This window comes from Nicotiana tabacum, chromosome 16, assembly GCF_000715075.1.
Source record: "Nicotiana tabacum cultivar K326 chromosome 16, ASM71507v2, whole genome shotgun sequence".
Taxonomy (NCBI): domain Eukaryota; kingdom Viridiplantae; phylum Streptophyta; class Magnoliopsida; order Solanales; family Solanaceae; genus Nicotiana; species Nicotiana tabacum.
In genome coordinates, this window is record NC_134095.1 from 18,231,067 (window position 1) to 18,250,203 (window position 19,137).

At 37.7% G+C, this 19,137-nt stretch overlaps 3 protein-coding genes across 4 annotated transcripts; 2 read left to right on the plus strand and 1 right to left on the minus strand.

The window, feature by feature from the left end:
- Window positions 1-2,919: 2,919 nt before the first annotated feature.
- On the plus strand, window positions 2,920-13,745 carry LOC107792104 (protein arginine N-methyltransferase 2). The gene is made up of 3 exons (XM_016614293.2): window positions 2,920-3,337; window positions 4,137-4,532; window positions 13,297-13,745. Exons 1-3 carry the CDS (start codon window positions 3,064-3,066, stop codon window positions 13,608-13,610), a joined length of 984 nt encoding a protein of 327 aa, XP_016469779.2. The 5' UTR covers window positions 2,920-3,063; the 3' UTR covers window positions 13,611-13,745.
- LOC107792105 (uncharacterized) lies at window positions 4,540-8,446 on the plus strand. 2 transcript variants are annotated; one of them, XM_016614295.2, is made up of 3 exons: window positions 4,540-7,606; window positions 7,687-7,784; window positions 7,877-8,446. In XM_016614295.2, the coding sequence occupies exons 1-2, from the start codon at window positions 6,961-6,963 to the stop codon at window positions 7,761-7,763; spliced, it is 723 nt and encodes a 240-aa protein (XP_016469781.1). In that variant the 5' UTR covers window positions 4,540-6,960; the 3' UTR covers window positions 7,764-7,784; window positions 7,877-8,446. The 2 variants fall into 2 exon arrangements, with proteins under 2 accessions (XP_016469781.1, XP_016469782.1); XM_016614296.2 differs by lacking the exon at window positions 7,687-7,784.
- Window positions 13,746-13,886: 141 nt separating the features above from the next.
- Window positions 13,887-16,675, minus strand: LOC107792103 (subtilisin-like protease SBT1.7). Its single transcript, XM_016614292.2, has one exon. The coding sequence runs from the start codon at window positions 16,466-16,468 to the stop codon at window positions 14,168-14,170; it is 2,301 nt and encodes a 766-aa protein (XP_016469778.1). The 5' UTR covers window positions 16,469-16,675; the 3' UTR covers window positions 13,887-14,167.
- Window positions 16,676-19,137: the final 2,462 nt, after the last annotated feature.

Genomic DNA, 19,137 nt, shown 5'->3' on the forward strand with positions numbered 1-19,137 from the left:
AAATAAAAAATCCAGCAATAACCAGTGAAGTAGTAGCAAATAACCAACCAAACTCAAGGAACAAACCACATGAAAATCTAGAAACACCAACAATAATCAACGGGCAAAAACAAAGTGCACCTTTTTTTTTAGATTGAAAGACCAGTTAATGTTTAACCCTTAATTCTCTCTTAATGTTCAGAAAATTCTTTCTTTTAAACTCTCTTCAAGTTCGAATCCTCAAAAATCTTTTAATATTTCCGAATTCTTCTCATAATATTCAGCTCCATTTTTTTTAATTATGTCCAAGTCTGCTTTATTTATGCCTCATAACAGACCCCTTAATCAATTAAACAAATAATAAAACAATCCACTTTCTCTTACCAAACCCACTACTACATAAAAAATACAATTATTATTTTATTTAATCAACTTTTCTTGAGCCCTGTAATCCTACTATGTCTTGTTCCCCATTATTAATTAAACAAATGCATTATTCCCCACTACCACATGTCTTGTCCCCCACTATATTATTTTAATACCTTATTTTAATATTATTAGCTTAATGGACAGAGCACTCAAAATAAATAATTGTTCCGATTTTTAATTCCAAAAATACCCCTTTGAAATTACCATTCTACCCCCATCAACTATAACCAATTCACCTAATCAATTCTAACCAAAATACAACAGCTATAACCAATTCCTAATCAAATTCAATCAACAAATTCAAACTAAATGATGAACAACAAAGAAACAACTGGAATTATTTTGACTGAACAAAATTTTTTAACAACAAATCTACTTTCAGATTCAACAACAATAACAAACAAGTATATCCAAATCACTGAGCTCAAATTCAAATTAAACTTAAACAGAACAAATAAAAAGATTCAAATCACTAAACTCAATAATCAATTGAACCTCAAACTAAATCTAACAATATTACAACCAAGATGAAGGATTCACGTTATTAAACTAACACACTTCTATATTAAAACTAAATTCTTTTAAATGAATAAAATCAAACTGAAGAAATAATCAAGAAATGATAAACCACGAACAAGAAAGAAACAAACATATACTGATTTCAGATCCGAGAATATCAAGAAAAATACGGACAGAAATGAGACTTAAACCAACTAACCGGATTGGAACAACGACGAACTCGAACGGAAACCAATCTGCCCGGAAACTTTGAAACCAAAATAACTCGAATCTGCCCGGAAATTTTGTATATTTTCCGGTTGATTTCAAGTGATGAAACTGGACGACGAAGACGACCACGAACTGGACGACGAAGACGACCATGAACTAGATGACGAAGACGACCATGAACTGGACGGAAACGATCCGGAGTTCGCCGGACTGCTGCTGGGTGTGAGGAGCAGATGTGTTGCTACTTTGGTGGTTATTTTGGAGGGTTGACAACGAAGAAGCAGCAGCAGCGATGGGGGGTTTGTTTGGACGACGCAGCCAGCCATGGGAGGTGAAGCAGCAGCCATGATGGCTGACTGGTGCTCGACGGAGATGAAGCAACAACAATGGCTGCTAGACATGGAGCGATGGACTGTTTGGTTGCTTGGTGGAGCTCATTTTTGGACTGGAGGTCGACGGACTGGTGAAGATGAAGAAACAACAACCATGGTTGTTGGTCGTTCATGGTGGAGCTGGGCACGAAGAAGAAGAAGAAAGAGTAGCCATGTCGGTTTGGGTGGACGACGACGAGGGGTGTTGTTCGTCGATGAATACGAAACTTGGGCAGCAGCTGGTCGTGAGGAGGAGGCTGGAACTGGAGCTTGGGGTCAGCCATGGAGCTTGGGACGAGGGGAAGGGGGGGTGGTTTTGGAGAAGAAGAAGAAGAGGGGGGGGGGGGGGGGGCGGCGGGTAGCTTTTAGGGTTTTTAGGGTAAAAAAAATGAAAATGGGGGTATGGGATTAACCATAGTTTGGGTTATGGGGCGAACTGGGTCGGGTCGACCCGGTAGGGTTATTTGATTTGGGCCATGGTTGATTTAAATTAGAAGGTGGCCCAATCCGATTTTCTTCCTCTTTTATTGCTTCTTTTTTCTTCTTTTATTTTTTCTTAAACTAAACTAAATTCTAAAAATCATAAATTATCATATAGAACTAAATTAATTTATAAAAGTGCAGATTAACTCTCAATAACAATTAACATACAATTAAATAGCAATTACGATAAAATCACACAATTTGGACATTAAATGCTAAAAATGCAACGTACATTATTTTTATGATTTTTTGTTCTTGTAAAAAAAACAAATTTAATTGCTTCTAATTGTAGAATTAAATTCTAAATGCAAATGCGACATATTTTTGTATTTTTTATTAATTTAACAAATAAACATGCATGTACAAATACAAATAATTATCAAAAAATGCCACAAAATCCTCAAAATTGCACACAAAGGAAAATTGTTTTATTTTGAATTTTTGGGAGTAATTCTCATATAGGGCAAAAATCATGTGCTTACAATCTGCACATTGCTGAAAGTTGTGCTAGATTTTCCTTCTTGGTTTGCAGTCGCAGATGGAATTCTGCGGTCTGCAATTTCTTCGGCGGTTGCATAATTCCTTTTGCAGATCGAACTTTTGTGCTTCTACGCCTTTTATTGCCTTGTGCTTCGGAACACTCCTTTTTGTGTCTGATTTTATCTCGGGCGACCAAACTTCCAGTATTCCTGCAATTTGCACAATTTTATTAGTTTCGGGAACATAATTCAATACGTTCGGACTGAAACAAAAGCTAAAAGGGGCTACTAAGCAGTCAAAATTCCCACTTATCATGTAACCTAATGATCAATAAAATGGGTGGAGAACCATAAAGTGTTAGGTTAAAATCCGAATAGAAACAAAAAGTAATAGGTTATTTGTTCATATTTTTTCGAGTATTGATGGACAGAGTTAGGTGGAGGTAGCTCGTATCCATTTTATACAAAATTAAGGATTAAATAATACTAAAACCTATAATTCAACGATTGCAATCTGCCCCTAAAACCCTCACACTCCGAAGTCCAAACTAAAGAAAATCACCGCCAAATATTCCCAGAGTTTCTGCTCAGACATGGCGGACGAAGAAGCACTCTGTGAAGCAGCTGGGAATGGAAACATCAACGAAATCAAATCTCTAATTGAGTCCGGCGCCGATGTCACCTACTTCGATAAAGGCGGACTTACTCCGCTGATGCACGCCGCCAAGCACGGCCACGCCGAGGTGGTAAAAGCTCTTCTCGATGCTGGTGCCCCATGGAATGCCTTATCTCCTTCAAATGTCTCTGCCGGTGACTTCGCCATGGACGCTGGTCATCAAGACGCCTTTGACGTTCTTCTCAATTCCGGTGCTTACTTTTAATCCTTGTATTCTGTTTCTTATAAAACATCGTAAGTTATTAGAAAATTTATGTATTATTCTAAGTGAGATGGAATGTGGAGTAATAATATGTGTATTAGCAATACCCGGATAAGACTGACTTAAATCACATTAATACTCTTGAAGTAACGGGACTAGTTTTGACATTACATTTCCGGCATAAAAAACCCTGTTTTATTATCCAATGCATAATACTTCATGTATTCGTGAACCAATCTACCTGTTATTCTATCTTATGTGGCTGACAGCTTTAAACTTACTATTTTGTAGGCATAGGTAAATTATGTAGTCCCTCCATCTAATTTTATGTGATGTTTTCTGACTAGGCACTAGTTTCTGTATATTGATGTCTATATTATATTAGTGGTAGTGAAAGAATATATCTAAGTAATGGTTGCAAAACTTAGTCTGATAAACTCATCAGTTGGGTGGTGTCGAACATATTGGAACATCACAAAATGGAAAGAGTGTCAGATTTTTAGGGACGGAAGGAATAGTTAGTACTCAGTAAAGAAATGACACAAAAACTAACTTATAGAAGTATATAATTTATATTTATTGTTGCTTTCTTTAATAAGTACTAGTTGTATATATTATTATCATTAATGTTTGTCTATTTTCCCCAACCTGATATTATCGGATAGAGATCTATTGAAAAGTGCGTTTGAAGCCATTACTCGCTTTTATATCATGTGTAGTTCAACTAAAATTCTGAAGCTGCTTAGCTTAATATTACTGATCAAACATGTTTACTCTTCATTATATAGCAATCCAGGCAGAGTTAATCCTTGGGACAATCGCAAGGAAAGAAAATGCAAAGGGGAACTCAGATGGGGACTATTTAGAAGATAGAGTTAGTTTCAGTGAAGATAAGATTATGGATGCTGATAGCAAGGCTGTTATGATGGCTTGGGAGAAGCCATTGATGGAAGCTCACGCGAAGGCTGTCTGCTCAAATGGTGGCCACATACTCAACATTGGATTTGGGATGGGCCTCGTAGATACTGCCATACAGCAATATGCGCCTTTGTCGCACACTATCATTGAAGCTCATCCAGAGGTCTATGATCGTATGATACGCGCCGGGTGGGGTGAGAAGGAGAATGTGAAAATCATATTTGGTCGGTGGCAAGATGTCATTTCAGTACTTGAATCTTATGATGGTAAACTCCTACTTCTAGCCTTCCCAACTTTAAAAGAAGAAAGAAACTGTTTACTCAACATATGCTAATAATACACTTGCTTTTGATTTTACTGCTGTGTTGCTTGTGTTGTGAATTTGTTCTTTATAGATTTTCAGTTATTTAAATAAATAAATCACTTTCTCTTATCATAGCTATAAGCTACAAAGGGAACATGAGGATATCCTACTTCAAAGTTTCACTGCACTTAAGTTTAGCGTGGAAAACTTGAAAACCTTGAAGGAAACATCCCATCAATGTAACAACAACAATACACCCTGTGTAATTCCACAAGTGGGGTCTGGGGAGGGCAGTGTGTACACAACCTTACCCTACCTTGTGAAGGTAGAGATGCTATTTCTTATAGATACTCGGCTCAAGCAAAGCAGAGTCATAGAAGCTTTTAAAAAGAAATGCAATAGTGGAGAAGCCATGGAAGAGAAGCATCATTCTTGTCATCATCAATATCGTCAATGTATCATTTGTAAATATCAACTGATTTTACTACTAAGTATCCCATGTTTATAGTTTGTGCATCATTCTTGTTATCATGAATACTTGATGCATGTTCTTCAGGCTATGTATGCACTTGCAAATTTTTTATTATTGGGTGTATGAACTTAGAGACACAGTTGTACATAAAATTAATTTCCTCTCTAAAATACTTTGTAGGAGGTTGGGAGGCTATCCTCTTAAATGTTTATCTTCACGAGGGAGTAATTTCTTTCGAGCTAATAACTGTTGATTTGATATGTTGATTCTTGTCGTTCCAATGACATTAATGCCTCACAACCAAAAATATACTATAGACGGTAAAATCCAGTGTTGTAAAAAGCGTGCGCTTCTCGCTGAAGCGACGCGAGGCTAGTTTGCTTTTCTGCCATAAAAGCGACTCACATGAAAAAAGCGCACGCTTTATCCTGTTAAGCGAGAAGCGCAGCGATCCAAAAAGCGCGCTTAAGCATCTGTTAGGGTTTTTTTAAAAAAAAATTGGCAAAAACTTAACGCAAACAAACACTTCTTCTCCAAGCGATTGCTGCTCCAACGACCGCTGCTTCAACGACTGCTTCAGTGCTTCTTCTCTCCTTCTCTTCTTCTCTTCTTCTCTTCTTCTTCTCCTCCTCCTTCTTCTCTTCTCTTCCTCTGATTTTCTTCAGTTCCTGTTTGACTCCTTTTCTCTTTTTTTTTCTATTTTTTTCCACTTTTTATTGCTCTGTTCTTGTGCGGTTGTGCCCTAATTTTTGCTTTGTTCTTTCTACGCTCTATTTTTCTCTTCTTCTTTCTATTTTTTTCACTTTTTATTGCTCTGTTTTTGTGCCCTAATCTATGCTCTGTTTTTCTGGTTTGTATTTCTCTGTTTTTTTGTTCAGAATGTTCGAAGAAAAAATTAACTGTTCTGTTTTTTTTTTTTTTGTGTGGTTGTTGATTGTAGTAAATTCAATCTTATTCAATGGCATCAAGCCAAAAAAGAGATCCAGCTTGGGCCTATGGAGTTGCAATTGGCAGTACTAACACAAAAGTGCAATGTATCTTTTGTCAAAAAATTTATAACGGTGGAATACATCGTCACAAGAGACATCTAATTGGTGGTTTTAGAGATGTCAAAGAATGTCCAAGTGTTCCGGATTCTGTTCAGCAAGAAATTAAAGACTGTTGAGAAAAAAAATGAGTTAAAAAATCCAATGAGCCATGGAGCATCTATGATTAATCTTCTTGATGAAGATAGTCAAATGGATGAGGATGACCTTGAAGCCAATGATATAATGAGGCCACCTCCATCTAAATCTCAAAGAAAGAATTCAACAAGTGGAAGTGGATCATTCACCGTCGGTAGCAATGTGAAAGGTCCTCTTAATCTTTTTTTCTCACAAAAACCAAATGAAAAGAGAAAGGGTGAAGCTATTGACTTAGATTATTGTAGGAAGACTTTAAGGGAGCGCACTGTAGATTCTTTTGCAAGGTAGATGTATGATGCGGGGCTCCCTTTTAATTGTGTGAATTATACCGATAATTTTGGTGAATTCATTGAGGTCGTAGGCCAATATGGCCCAGGAATGAAGCCCCATACCTATCACGAAGTAAGAGTTCCTTGTCTAAAAAAGGAGTTGGAGAAGACAAACAAGATTGTCGAGGAGCATAATGCGCAATGGAAAATTTATGGTTTTTCCATTATGATGGACAAATGGACTGCAAAAAATGAAAAAATGGCCATTAATGTTTTGGTGAATTCTCTGAGAGGTAGTGTGTTTCTTGAATCTTATGATGCTAGTGACTCCTCAACTGATTCTAATAAAATGTTCAACTTGTTTGAGAAGACACTATTGAAAGTTGGACCGGAAAATGTGGTTCAAGTTTTGCTAAGGCGATCAAGATACATTCTTACATTAGTCAAAGGCCGTTGTTGTTGAACATGATGAGGACATACACAAAACAAAGAAATTTGGTGAAACCGGCTAAGACAAGATTCGCAACAGCTATCTTGACCTTGCATAGCTTTTACTTGCAAAAGCAAAATTTGCGAACATTGTTCTTGTCAACCGAATGGAGTGAGAGTATCTATGCAAAGGAAGCTCTTGGGAAAGAAGTTGCGAGATTTATTATTGGTCCATATTTTTGGAATGACACTGTTCAAGCACTTAAAGTTGGTAATCCTTTGGTTATTGTACTTCGTTTGGTGGATGGGGAGAAAAAACCAACAATGGGATACATTTATGAAGCCATGGATAGGGCTAAAGAAGCTATTGAGAAGGCATTTGATCATGGTAGGAGGAAATATGAGAAAGTGTTTGAAATCATTGATAAAAGGTGGGATGATCAGCTTCATCAACCTTTATATGCAGCAGGGCATATTTTGAACCCCGAATTGTTTTACACAAACAATGAGAACAAGACTTTAGATTTAGACGTTTGGAAGGGGTATCATGCATATGTTGCGAAGTTGGTGCCAGATGAAGCGATGCAAGACAAAATAGGGCAAGAGCTTGGTGTGTATATGCAAGCCGATGGAATTCTTAGATTAGCTTCGGCCATTAGAGGCAGAACCAAATTGGCACCGGGTAAGCAAGTTTTTTCAATTGTTTTACTCTTTAGAGCTTTAACTTTTAAGTTATTAACTTCTAAAATAATACTTCTACAGTTGAATGGTGGATGCAATTTGGTTATGAAGTTCCAAACTTGCAACAATTTGCTATTAGAGTTCAAAGCTTAACTTGAAATTAGAGTGTTTATGAACATGTGAGAAGCTATATTACATTATTACTAAATTAAAGTTTATCTCAATTGTCCTAAGTACTCCTCTTAATTACTTTCTACATCTTATTATGCAGATTCATACTAAGAAGAGGAACATGCTTGAGCTAAAGAAACTCAATGATCTCGTGTTCGTAAAATATAATAGAACATTAGCTCGTCGTTACAAAGCTCGCAATATCATTGATCCAATTTTATTGGATAACATTGATGAAGCAAATGAATGGTTAACCGGAGCCCCCGAAAATCATGAAGAAGAAGTGTTTGAAGGAGAAGGTCTCACTTTTGGTCATGTTGCTTATGGCAAGTGGAGTTGAAGAGAATGTTTATGGTTTTAGGGGAAGTACTTTAAGGAGCAAAGAAAGAGTATCTACAAGTACAAGTACATGTACAAGTAGAACCCTAATTAATGAAGCCTCTCCGATGAAGAAGAAGATGATGATGACCAATATAATAACTCGAACATGATTACACTTCAAGAGTTTGGAGATCTTGTTGAAGAATAGGATGTTGCTCCTTTTGTGATTTTGTTTTGCATTTGCTTAATATGTTATGACTTTTGAGGATTATTCACTATCTAGTTTTAGTATCTATTATTTGCTTCTTGATTCAAGAATTGAAACATTTGCTTAATATGTTATTTTTAATGAGTTCTTAGCCATTTATCTATGCCTATTTTTTTTTAATTTATGTGTTAAATTGCGCTTCACATGAAAAAACGCGCGCTTCGCTTCTCGCTTCGGTGAAGCGAGGCCTCGTCGCTTTTTTGCGCTTAACGCTTTCCAAAACACTGGTAAAATCTATTATCAACCAGGGAAGGATCGTAATAATAAAATGAAGAGCACATAGTAAACAAAGAGAGACAGAGGGCGGTGGTTTTATTGATAGTGCCTGTCCCCAATCGTTACAGGGCTTCGTTGAAGCAGAAAGGTACAAAGTATTCTATCTAGTAAGAAAATTAAAGGTTGCAGCGGTGGAAGTTGTAAAATGAGCAGTGTAATTGTTTTTGTGACTAAGCTGATAGTAGTATGTTTGGATGTTCGATTGTGGAAGGTCTGACTACCCATTTGTAGAATAGGAGACTTGGTTATCTCAGAGTCCAAGTACCGTTGGAGTCTTTAAAGACAAAGATGTGAGTTAGTTGGGTAAGACCGTGACCAAATATCTCAGGGTTGGTTGAGGAATCCAGTGGACTCTCAGCCTTATTCCTTTGGACTTGAGCGGAGACAGTAACATCAGTGAGCTATGGTTTGAAAAAGCGATCGCTTCGTCGCTTTAAGCGCGAAGCGACCGGCCATCGTTTTTCCCAGCCTGAGGCGACTCGATCGTGTGAAGCGTGCGCTTCAGTTGAAGAAGCGACAGAAGCAACGAAGCGATCGCTTCTGTTAAAAAAGCGCAGAGGGCCCTTTTTTAAAAAAATGTTTGCGTCTGTTTTTTATTATACAAAACAGACCCCTAAGACCAAAATTGACCATTTCTTATTCTCTCTTCTTCGATCGACAAAACCTAGGGTTTCAAGATTCTGCTATTTTTTTTCTTCTTCTCCTTTCTTCCGTTGAAGAAGACTCGACCATTGCTGACCAGTGACCAGTCCAGTCCAGGTAATTTTCTTCTTCTCCTTTCTTCTTCTCATTTTTTTCTTTCTTCTTCTTGTTCCCGTCCAGATTCTGCTATTTTTTTCTTTCTTTTTCCTTCTTTCTTCCTTCTTCTTCTTCCTTTATCTCTGAAGTCTGACCAGTCCAGCGTCTGCACAGCTAGGGCAGGCACTAGTTTTCTTTCTTTCCCCGCCTTTTATGCTTCTTATTTATTAATTTTAATATGTATTTTAGTTTATAAAATTAATTATTATTTATATATGTTATATTTTTCAGTTTATTTGATTTTTTTAGTGTATATTTCAGTATATAAAATTAATTCTTATATATATGTTATATTTTCAGTTTTTTGATTAATTTGATATGTTTTTCATTTTAGAAAATTCATTATTTTATATATATATATATATATATATATATATATTAGTTTATTTGAATTTTTTAATGTGTATTTTAGTTTATAAAATTAATTATTATATATATATTATATGTATTTTCAGTTTATTTGATTATGTATTTTCTTATATCTTAATAACAACAACAACAACCCAGTATAATCCCACTTAGTGGGGTTTGAGGAGGGTAGTGTGTACGCAGACCTTACCCCTATCCTGGGGTAGAGAGGTTGCTTCCAAATAGACCCCCGACATCCTTCCCTCTAAGAACTTCCCACCTTGCTCTTGGGGAGACTCGAACTCACAACCTCTTGGTTGGAAGTTGAGGTTGTTTACCATCAGAGAAACCCCTCTTGTCTTCTTATATCTTAATAGGGATTTCAAAATGTCTCAAAGTTCAAAAGAGAAAGACCCGACTTGGCGATATGGCGATAGAGTTAATGAGCAGAATACAAATGTTGTATGCAAGTTTTGTAACAAGATTACAACAGGTGGAATTTATCACTTTAAATTCCATCTTATTGGTGACGATAGAAACGTCACAAGTTGTCCGAAATGCCCATCGGAGGTGAGGGATAAAATAAAGAATTTTGTTGAGAAGAAGAAGGAGCAAAAAAATCAAATGAGTCATCAACCATTGGTGACCAATCTTGATGATGATGATGATATTGAAGAATTGTCACTTTCGACAAAACGGGGAAGAGATGCAATCTCTTCAAGCCATGGATCATCGACGGGTACGAGTAGGATTAAATGTCCTATAGATTGCTATTTCCCAAAAAAGCCGGAAGCAAAGAGCGGTGGAAAAGATGTACAAAAAATTGCTAAGGACATTTTGAGGGATCGTGCAATTAGAGCTTTTGCACGATGGGTCTATGATGTTGGGTTCCCCTTCAATTGTGTCAACTATGACACTTGGAGACTTTATTGAGGCCGTTGGTCAATACGGACCTGGAATGAAGCCTTCCACTTATCATGAAATTAGAGATCCTTATCTAAATAAGGAAGTGGAGGAGACTGATAAAATTGTTGAGGAACATAGAGTTGTGTGGAACAAATATGGCTGCTCCATTATGATGGATAAGTGGACGGCAAAAACTGAAAAATGATTATTAATGTGTTGGTGAATTATCCCGAGGGAAGTTTGTTTCTTGAGTCCATTGATGCTAGCGACTCATCCACTGACCACATCAAAATGTTCACATTGTTTCAGAACACCATTGAAAAGATTGACCCAAGCAAAGTTGTTCAAGTGGTCACTGATAATGCGAGTGAAAATGTGAAAGCGGGTGGCATGGTGGAAGGAGCGTACAAGAATGTCTATTGGACTCCATGTGCGGCTCATTGTATCAACTTAATCTTCGGGGACATTTTCAAGGAAAAACCCTTCTCTACAGTTTTTGGCCAGGGCGTTAGGGTACATTCTTATATTTCTCAGCGGCCCTTGTTATTGAATATGATGAGAAGATTCACCAGACAAAAAAATTTGGTGAAACCGGGCAAGACAAGGTTCGTCACTGCTTTCTTGACTTTGAATAATATCCACTTGCAAAACGCCAATTTGAGAAAGTTGTTCACTTCAGAGAAATGGAGCAAGAGTAAATTTGCAAAGGAAAGTGCGGGAAAGATGTTGCACGCATTATTCTTTCTTATTCTTTTTGGAATAATGTCCTTCATGCTCTTAAAATTGGTGGCCCTTTGGTTAAAGCACTCCGTTTGGTGGATGAGGAGCAAAAACCACCAATGGGCTACCTCTATGAAGCTATGGATTGGGCCAAGGAGGCTATTCAAGCATCATTCACTGATGAGCAGACATATGCAAAGGTCTTTCAGATCATTGATGCAAGATGGAGTGAACAACTTTATAGACCTTTGCATGCAGCTAGACTTATTCTGAACCCGTCACTCTTTTATGATCAGCATGAGAATAATTCATTGGCTAGAGAAGTGTGGACAGGATTCCATGAGGTTGTTATCAAGTTGACCCCAGATGAAGACTTGCAAGAAAGATAGTAGATCAACTTGCTATTTACAAGGCAGCTGAAAGACTTTTTAAGCCCCGAATTGCTATTAAACAAAGAAAGACGAAGTCGTCAGGTGACCAAGTGTTTCTATATTTTATAGCTCTAACTTTAATGTATTTTTTATACTTATTTAACTCTTGAATATTTTTTGACTTCTATAGTTGAGTGGTGGGACCAATATGGTATAGAGACTCCGGATTTACAGACTTTCGCCATCAGAGTTCTAAGTTTAACTTGTAACTCATCCGGATGTGAAAGGAACTGGAGCGTTTTTGAACACGTGAGAAATAAAAAGAATTATTTTGTGTTTTGAGATAAAGTAAATTATATCTCAATTGTCCCAACTCCTACTAATTAGTTGACACATCTTGTTTGCAGATTCATACAAAGAAGAGTAATTGACTAACCTTGAAGCGCCTCTATAATCTAGTGTTCATAAAATACAATAGAGCATTGAGGCGTCGCTACAACCACCACAATCTAATTGATCCAATTCTTTTGGACAATATTGATGAGGCTAATGAGTGGCTAACTGTAGTCCCTGAAAATTGTGAAGATGAAGAAATATTTGAAGGCGACTCTAATTTCACTTGGGGTGATGTTGTGGTTGCTAGTGGAGTTGGGGAGAATCCTTATGGTTTAAGGGGGAATACTTCAAGTTCAAGCTCGATTAGGAAGGGAAAAAGTTTGGCTACTACAAGTCGATCCCTATCCCTAATTGATGAAGATGAAAGTGATCATGAAGAGGAAGAGGAGGGGGAAGAAGAAGATAACGAGCAATATAAAGATAATAGAGGAATTCAAGATTTTGACAATCTTGAAGAAGAACAAGAAGAGTAGAAGAATAAGATGTTGATTCTAGTAATTTAGTAGCTTTGATTTTGGCTTGTCCTATGGTTTGTGGAGGATTTGGTGGTACATAGTACATGTTGTGTCTTTGCAAGGTTTACATTATGTTTTTTAAGAATTGCGCTTCACTTTAATAAAGTGTGCGCTTCGCTTTTGAAGCGAGGCGAGCCCTTGTCGCTTTTTTGCGCTTATCGCTCTTAAAAACACTGGGCCAGGCATGTGGAGGTCGTGATTCATGGCCAAAGATCCACGTATTGAAGTTCCTGAGCGTAGCACTCTGGTGTGATTGTGGTCGTGTAATCGATCGTGGAATATGTCATACAATGAGATAGATTCTGCGGCTCTTATCATATAGGAGTTGGTTCAGGAACGTCTAGCTAAATACGTAGCAGGCACGATTTATTTTTGACCACTACACATATAATGCTCTATAACTTGCAAAAACAATAACACAACTAATAGAAGGCATGCCGGAAAAAAAAGTTATAGATCTCTGACGTTGCAAACTTGATCATGCGAGTTAATTATTCAAGATCAGGTTTCTTTTGCTAGGTTGAAGTTCAGCTTCTATCTGTTGCCTTCTTTGTCTTAGCTTTGTGATTTTATCTTAATGTGAGTCTACTTTGTTCTGCAGGCATATTTTTTGATACTTATGGGGAATATTACGAAGATATGCGGGAATTTCATCAACATCTTCCTAGATTGTTGAAGCCTGGTGGTATCTATTCATTTTTTAATGGTCTATGTGGAGGTAACCCTTTCTTTCATATCGTCTACTGCCAGATAGTCTCCTTAGAACTTGAGAGTTTGGGATATTCTACGCAGCTGATACCATTACCAGTGAAGGATTGTTTAAGTGAAACAGTTTGGGAGGGTGTTAAACAGAAGTACTGGCAGTTAGATACATATTACCTCCCTGTTTGTCAGTCTATGAGCGAATCAGAATGATATTCTCTTCTAGCAGCATTGATAATGTGGTTTCAGATGAATGTCTCCTAAGCTTCGTTTCTTTGCTTGTTGTGTATGCATTTTGTAACGAATTTAATATTGGTAGTAACTTTCATTTGCCGTTTACTCTTTTAATGGTATCCTTTTCTCAATTTAGCTTCGTAGGAAAAAGAATTATGTTACCTTCTTGATTATGTTGTTTCTTAAAATTTTTTAGGCCATGAATGTGCCGTTACTCCAAGGGAATTATTTAAGTGCAAATTGAGTCGCAAGATATAGTCAATGGCTGAGATAAGCCAGAAAGCCAATTGTATTTATCCATATTGTGTGGCTTGGTACATAATAATCAGGCAAGTAAAACACCAGTCTTTTGGTGGACAAATCAACCAACATTTTCCTTGTCTAGATGCTAGAATTGCCTAGGCCTCTTAATTATAGGTCAGGGCTATTTGTTTAGTTGGTGGAATATTAGAGGAGTAGCTGCTGCACACTAGTAATTATTTTATAGGAATATTTGCACTTGTACATTTGCAGTGAATGACTTAGAATTAGCATAATCATGTCCAACTGAAAGCAATTGGGCTAGCAACAACATGTTGTCCATCTGACCATTCCAGTCGAGCAAAGCTAGTTGTGCCTGATGGCTTGGAACTAGCAGCGAATGTCACAGTGTAGGTTTTCTTTTCGTTCTTTCGACTGAAAGTAAGTGTTTGTGGTTCAACCAGAATCTTCACTTCCTGCATTTCAGAAGAGACTGAGGCCTTGTATGTAGCTGGAGTTCCCACGTTTGTTAGAGTCCTCGTATATCTGGTCACTGTGGGTGCACTACTATTTGCATGTTCGCCCCAGGCCGTTTCCAAAGGAATGGCAAAAGATGGGTAATTAAGGTCAGCAACTCTATATTCCTTATTGTTTTCGCAGGAAATGTCTCGCTTCGCGATGACCTTGATCATACTTGGACTGTAGTCCAGGGCGCAAAGTAAGTTTATATAGTCATCGACTGTGAGATCATACACTAAACCAGGATTCAGAGCTGCTGCTGGATTCACATGTCCAGCGCCATGATCAAATGGTGTAGATGACATTCCTGTTGCAACATCCTCTATCATTTTTCCGTTCTTGTATGTGCTATAACCTGTAGTCATCAGTGCTGACCTTATAGCTGCTGGACTCCATTCTGGATGGGCGGCTTTCATTAGTGCTGCAAGCCCACTTACATGGGGACATGACATGGAAGTTCCAGAGATGATGTTGAAACCCACATTCCTGGTGTCTTCTGGCAAACCTGTAGGTCCAACTTTTCCTGTCCAACCAGCGAGAATATTGACACCTGGTGCTATCAAATCAGGTTTAAGTATCTCCGGTGTGATTGGGTTTGGCCCTCTGGAACTAAAAGCTGCAACGACCGGTGATGGTTGAACACCCAACTTGGTACCTCCAAATGCAATTGTGGTAGTTGGATTACTGTCAGAAGCAATGTACCTTTTGATCAAGTCACCAGCAGTTTGACCAACTGCAGCTGTTGGTATGAGATGTGCATCAGCAACCAACTCATCTCCGTAAGAGTCTGTGTTTGCCAAAATCATCCCTATTCCACCAGCATCTTTGACAACCAACCCCTTCTGTGCCCTTGCGTTCATCCCTCGGTCACATACAACAATTTTCCCAGCAACTTTTTCTGGAATCAGGCTACCACTTGTGCATAGATTGCCATTTGATGCTTGGCTGGCATTTCCAGCATACACCAGTGGCATCACAGAACTAGGTAATGCCTTTCCACTGTAAAGTGATACTCCATTGAATTTTTTTCCATTTCCAATGCTAATATATGCTGGGAATTCACGGTCCATGGTCCCTGCGCCTACAGTAGTTATCCATGGTGCAACGTTGGAGAGGGATCCAGAGCCTGGCCCACCATTCCCAGCCGAGCACGAGATGAAGATTCCTTGAGAAGCTGCAGAAAAGGCTCCAATTGCTACTATATCCCTGTAATAATCAGAAATTGTGCCACCAAGGGACAGTGAGAGTACATTTACACCATCTATGACGGCCTGGTCCATCCCTGCTAGTATGTCGCTGCTAAAACATCCTCCAGCCCAACATACTTTATATGCAGCCACTCTTGCGTGTGAAGCCATCCCACGTGCTGTACCAGCAGCATAACCAAAGAGGCTAGCTCCAGTTACAACCGAGCCAGCTGCTGTAGTTGCAGTGTGTGTCCCATGGCCATCATCGTCCCTTGGTGACTTGGATTCCGTGGTCTCATCAATTGCCCCGAAAGCTGCTTCATAACCTTGTGAGAAAAACCTTGCACCAATGAGTTTCCGATTACAGCTTGATGCTTTGAAGTTCTTGCCAATTTGGCACTCACCCTTCCAGCTCGTAGGGACTGGACCTAGTCCAGTGTCATCAAAACTTTTTGATTCAGGCCAAATACCAGTGTCCAGCACACCAATAGTGACGTCACTCCTTGTTTCAGCTTGAAGAAAGAATGATTTACTTTCACGTCCTTCAAGTCCCAGAAATGTAGGGGATCGAGTGGTATGAAGCTCGTATCTCACTTCCTCGTGGACCGAGAGAATTCCAGGTTGCTGTTCAAGTGATTTGGCTTCATCAGCTGTTAGCTGTGTTGAGTAGCCATGGATTACATTGTTGTAGGTGTAAAGCAGGTTGGCGCCTTCGGATACTGACTTCAAAGATGAGTCATACCACAGAGTATGATCATCAAAATCAGCAGGCATGTTGGACTTGTCCATGTGGATTATGTAAGTCTTCCTCTGGTTCTGGCCAGCATCAACAAATACATGAAACAACACTAGGACTAGTGTTGAAAGAATCATGACACCGGGTCTTGCCATCTTTTCGCGGTTCTTAGTGTCAGGTAACCAGAAAATGAAAGTTCTCTACTGAAAGGGAAGAGTTTCTTTCCTTTGGTAGAGAGGGTTTGGGTGCTAACCGGCTATTATATGAATGCTGATAATGGTTCATTGAGGGGAAATCATGGGGGCTTATTTATAGAGTAGCCAAGGAGTGTTCGAATACAATTCCTTGGCGTCAAGATTTTTATGTTGATCTATGACCCACTTAGTTGAAATATTTGAATCATGTCAAAGATTCAACTATTTAATTTCCCAATCAAATGATGCAGCCTTTAGGAGAATCATTTTTCTATCAATTTGGGGTGAGTGGTGACAATTCTTGTCTGATGCAGATCAAGTGGAAGGTAAGATTGTACGCTGTCTATCAACTCGTGTGTGTAGCTTTTTAGTTTTTACCTTTATACTAACAGAGCAACATGGGCCTCCCAATATATAGTATAGTTCCTATGTTACATATAAAATTATTACTGAAAGGTTATAGAGAAAAAAACAAAGGCCTAAAGTAAAGCAGTATTTCAAGTGCTCTCAGAATTGAAAGGTGCAGTTTTAAAGCAGGACTTGTACGAAGATGTTGCCATCTCTATTTAAGGTCAGACTTCTTTAGAACAACTATTCACCGTAAAAGTCAAGTTTTCTATGGAATCAATCAAAATAATCTTGGATTTGTACACTAACGGAGAGAAGGGATAAGCAAAAAGCAATTGAGTAATACACCGCATATACAAGATCTTTACACATCATTTTCCATATGAGTGGTTTTTTAAATATATCTTTCTCTCTTTTTGGGATCAAATATAGGAATGGTGAGTCTATGAAATTGCTATTCGAGTTGATTTAATAGAATGCATGGATTATTTAAATTTCTAATTGTGATATTTTAGAAGAAAGAAGAGAAGGAATTAGCTCATTTCGAAAGAGAAACGAAAAGTGAAATGGATAAGATATGTGATAATGCTACTTCACAAAACCTCAATTAATTAAGGAAAAGACGTAAATATTGGCCTTGTTTTGTTTCTGCTGTCACATTAAAATATGAGTTGGGATAAGAAGATCGGATGGTCCAAGCTAGATATTGTCTAGTGGCGATATATAGAAAACATAATCATTTTCGTACCATAAGGCCAATGACATAGTTTACTCATATTCCACTAAATAAAACTATCATAATTAATTATTATCAGTATCCTGCAGCTTTTTTGCTCAAAGATTTGCTCTATTTATACTTGTTTTCGCGTATACATATAGGATCTGAGTTGAGGGAGTGAATTCTGTCGAACTTGCGAACCCATACTACTAGTCTATTTGGCCAAGCTTCTTTTTGGCTAAAAGTACTTTTTTTTTTGCCAAAAGTATTTTTGGCCAAAAATTGAGGTGTTTGATCAAAGCTTTTTGAAGGAAAAAAGTGCTTTTGAGGAAAAGCAAAAACAGTTTTGGAGAAACAGAAAAAAATAGCTTCTCTCCAAAAGCACTTTTGAGAAAAATACACTTAGAAGCAGTTTTTTAAAGCTTGGCCAAACACTAATTGCTGCTCAGAAGTGCTTTTCAAACTAATTAACCAAATACAAACTGCTTCTCACCAAAAGTACTTTTGAGAAAAGCACTTTTTGAAAAAAAGAACAACAACAACAACCCAGTATAATCCCACTTAGTGGGGTCTGGGGAGGGTAGTGTGTACGCAGACCTTACCCATACCCTGGGGTAGAGAGGCTGTTTCCAAATAGACCCTCGACATCCTTTCCTCCAAGAACTTCCCACCTTGCTCTTGGGGAGACTCGAACTCACAACCTCTTGGTTGGAAGTGGAGGTTACTTTTGAAAAAAAACACTTCTCAAAATAAGCTGATTTTTGCAACTTGGCCAAACGGCCTATAAAACTACTAGAAGAAAAACCAAATTTAACCTTCTTTTCCTAAGCTAAGTTATGTAATCTACTTGGGATGTGGGATGAAATTAGTGATTTAAGTGGGTGTTTGGACATAAGAATTGTAAAATTCCGATAAAAAGCGAAAAAAAAATTCAAGTGAAAATGATATTTGAAAATTAGAGTTGTGTTTGGACATGAATATAATTTTGGATTATTTTTGAATTTTTGTGAGTGATGAAAATTTTGAAAAACAGTCTTTTGGAGTTTTTAAATTTTCAGAAAATACCAAAATTCATCTTCAAATGAAAATTAATTTTTTTGACTAAATATTGATTTCGAAAAAAGTGAAAAAGATTTCATGGCCAAACGGGAAAGCCACTAACAATCGAAATAGTTTAGGCGCCGAAAAGAAAAAGCACTAGGATTTTGAGGTAATTTCTGCAATTATTGGTTCATGGAATCCTGCGATCACCTTAATAGTAATTCGGCGCACAAATTGACTCTAAATTCCATGCTATTCTTAGTGAAAGTGAGTTGACAGGAAAACCACTTAATTATAGTTTATATCTTTATGGCAATTAGCTGGAATGAGCCTACCACTAATAATTGCTGCTGTTATGAAAAAATAATTAATTAATATTTCTTTTTATAGTGTTTTCAGGATGACTAATGGACTATTAATGGCCATTTGTTTCATAATTAGCTAGATGATTGATTGGTGATTTGACCAAACAACCAACAGTGATTTTGTCTCTCGTTTTACAAAAGTAAAATCTTGTCAAATA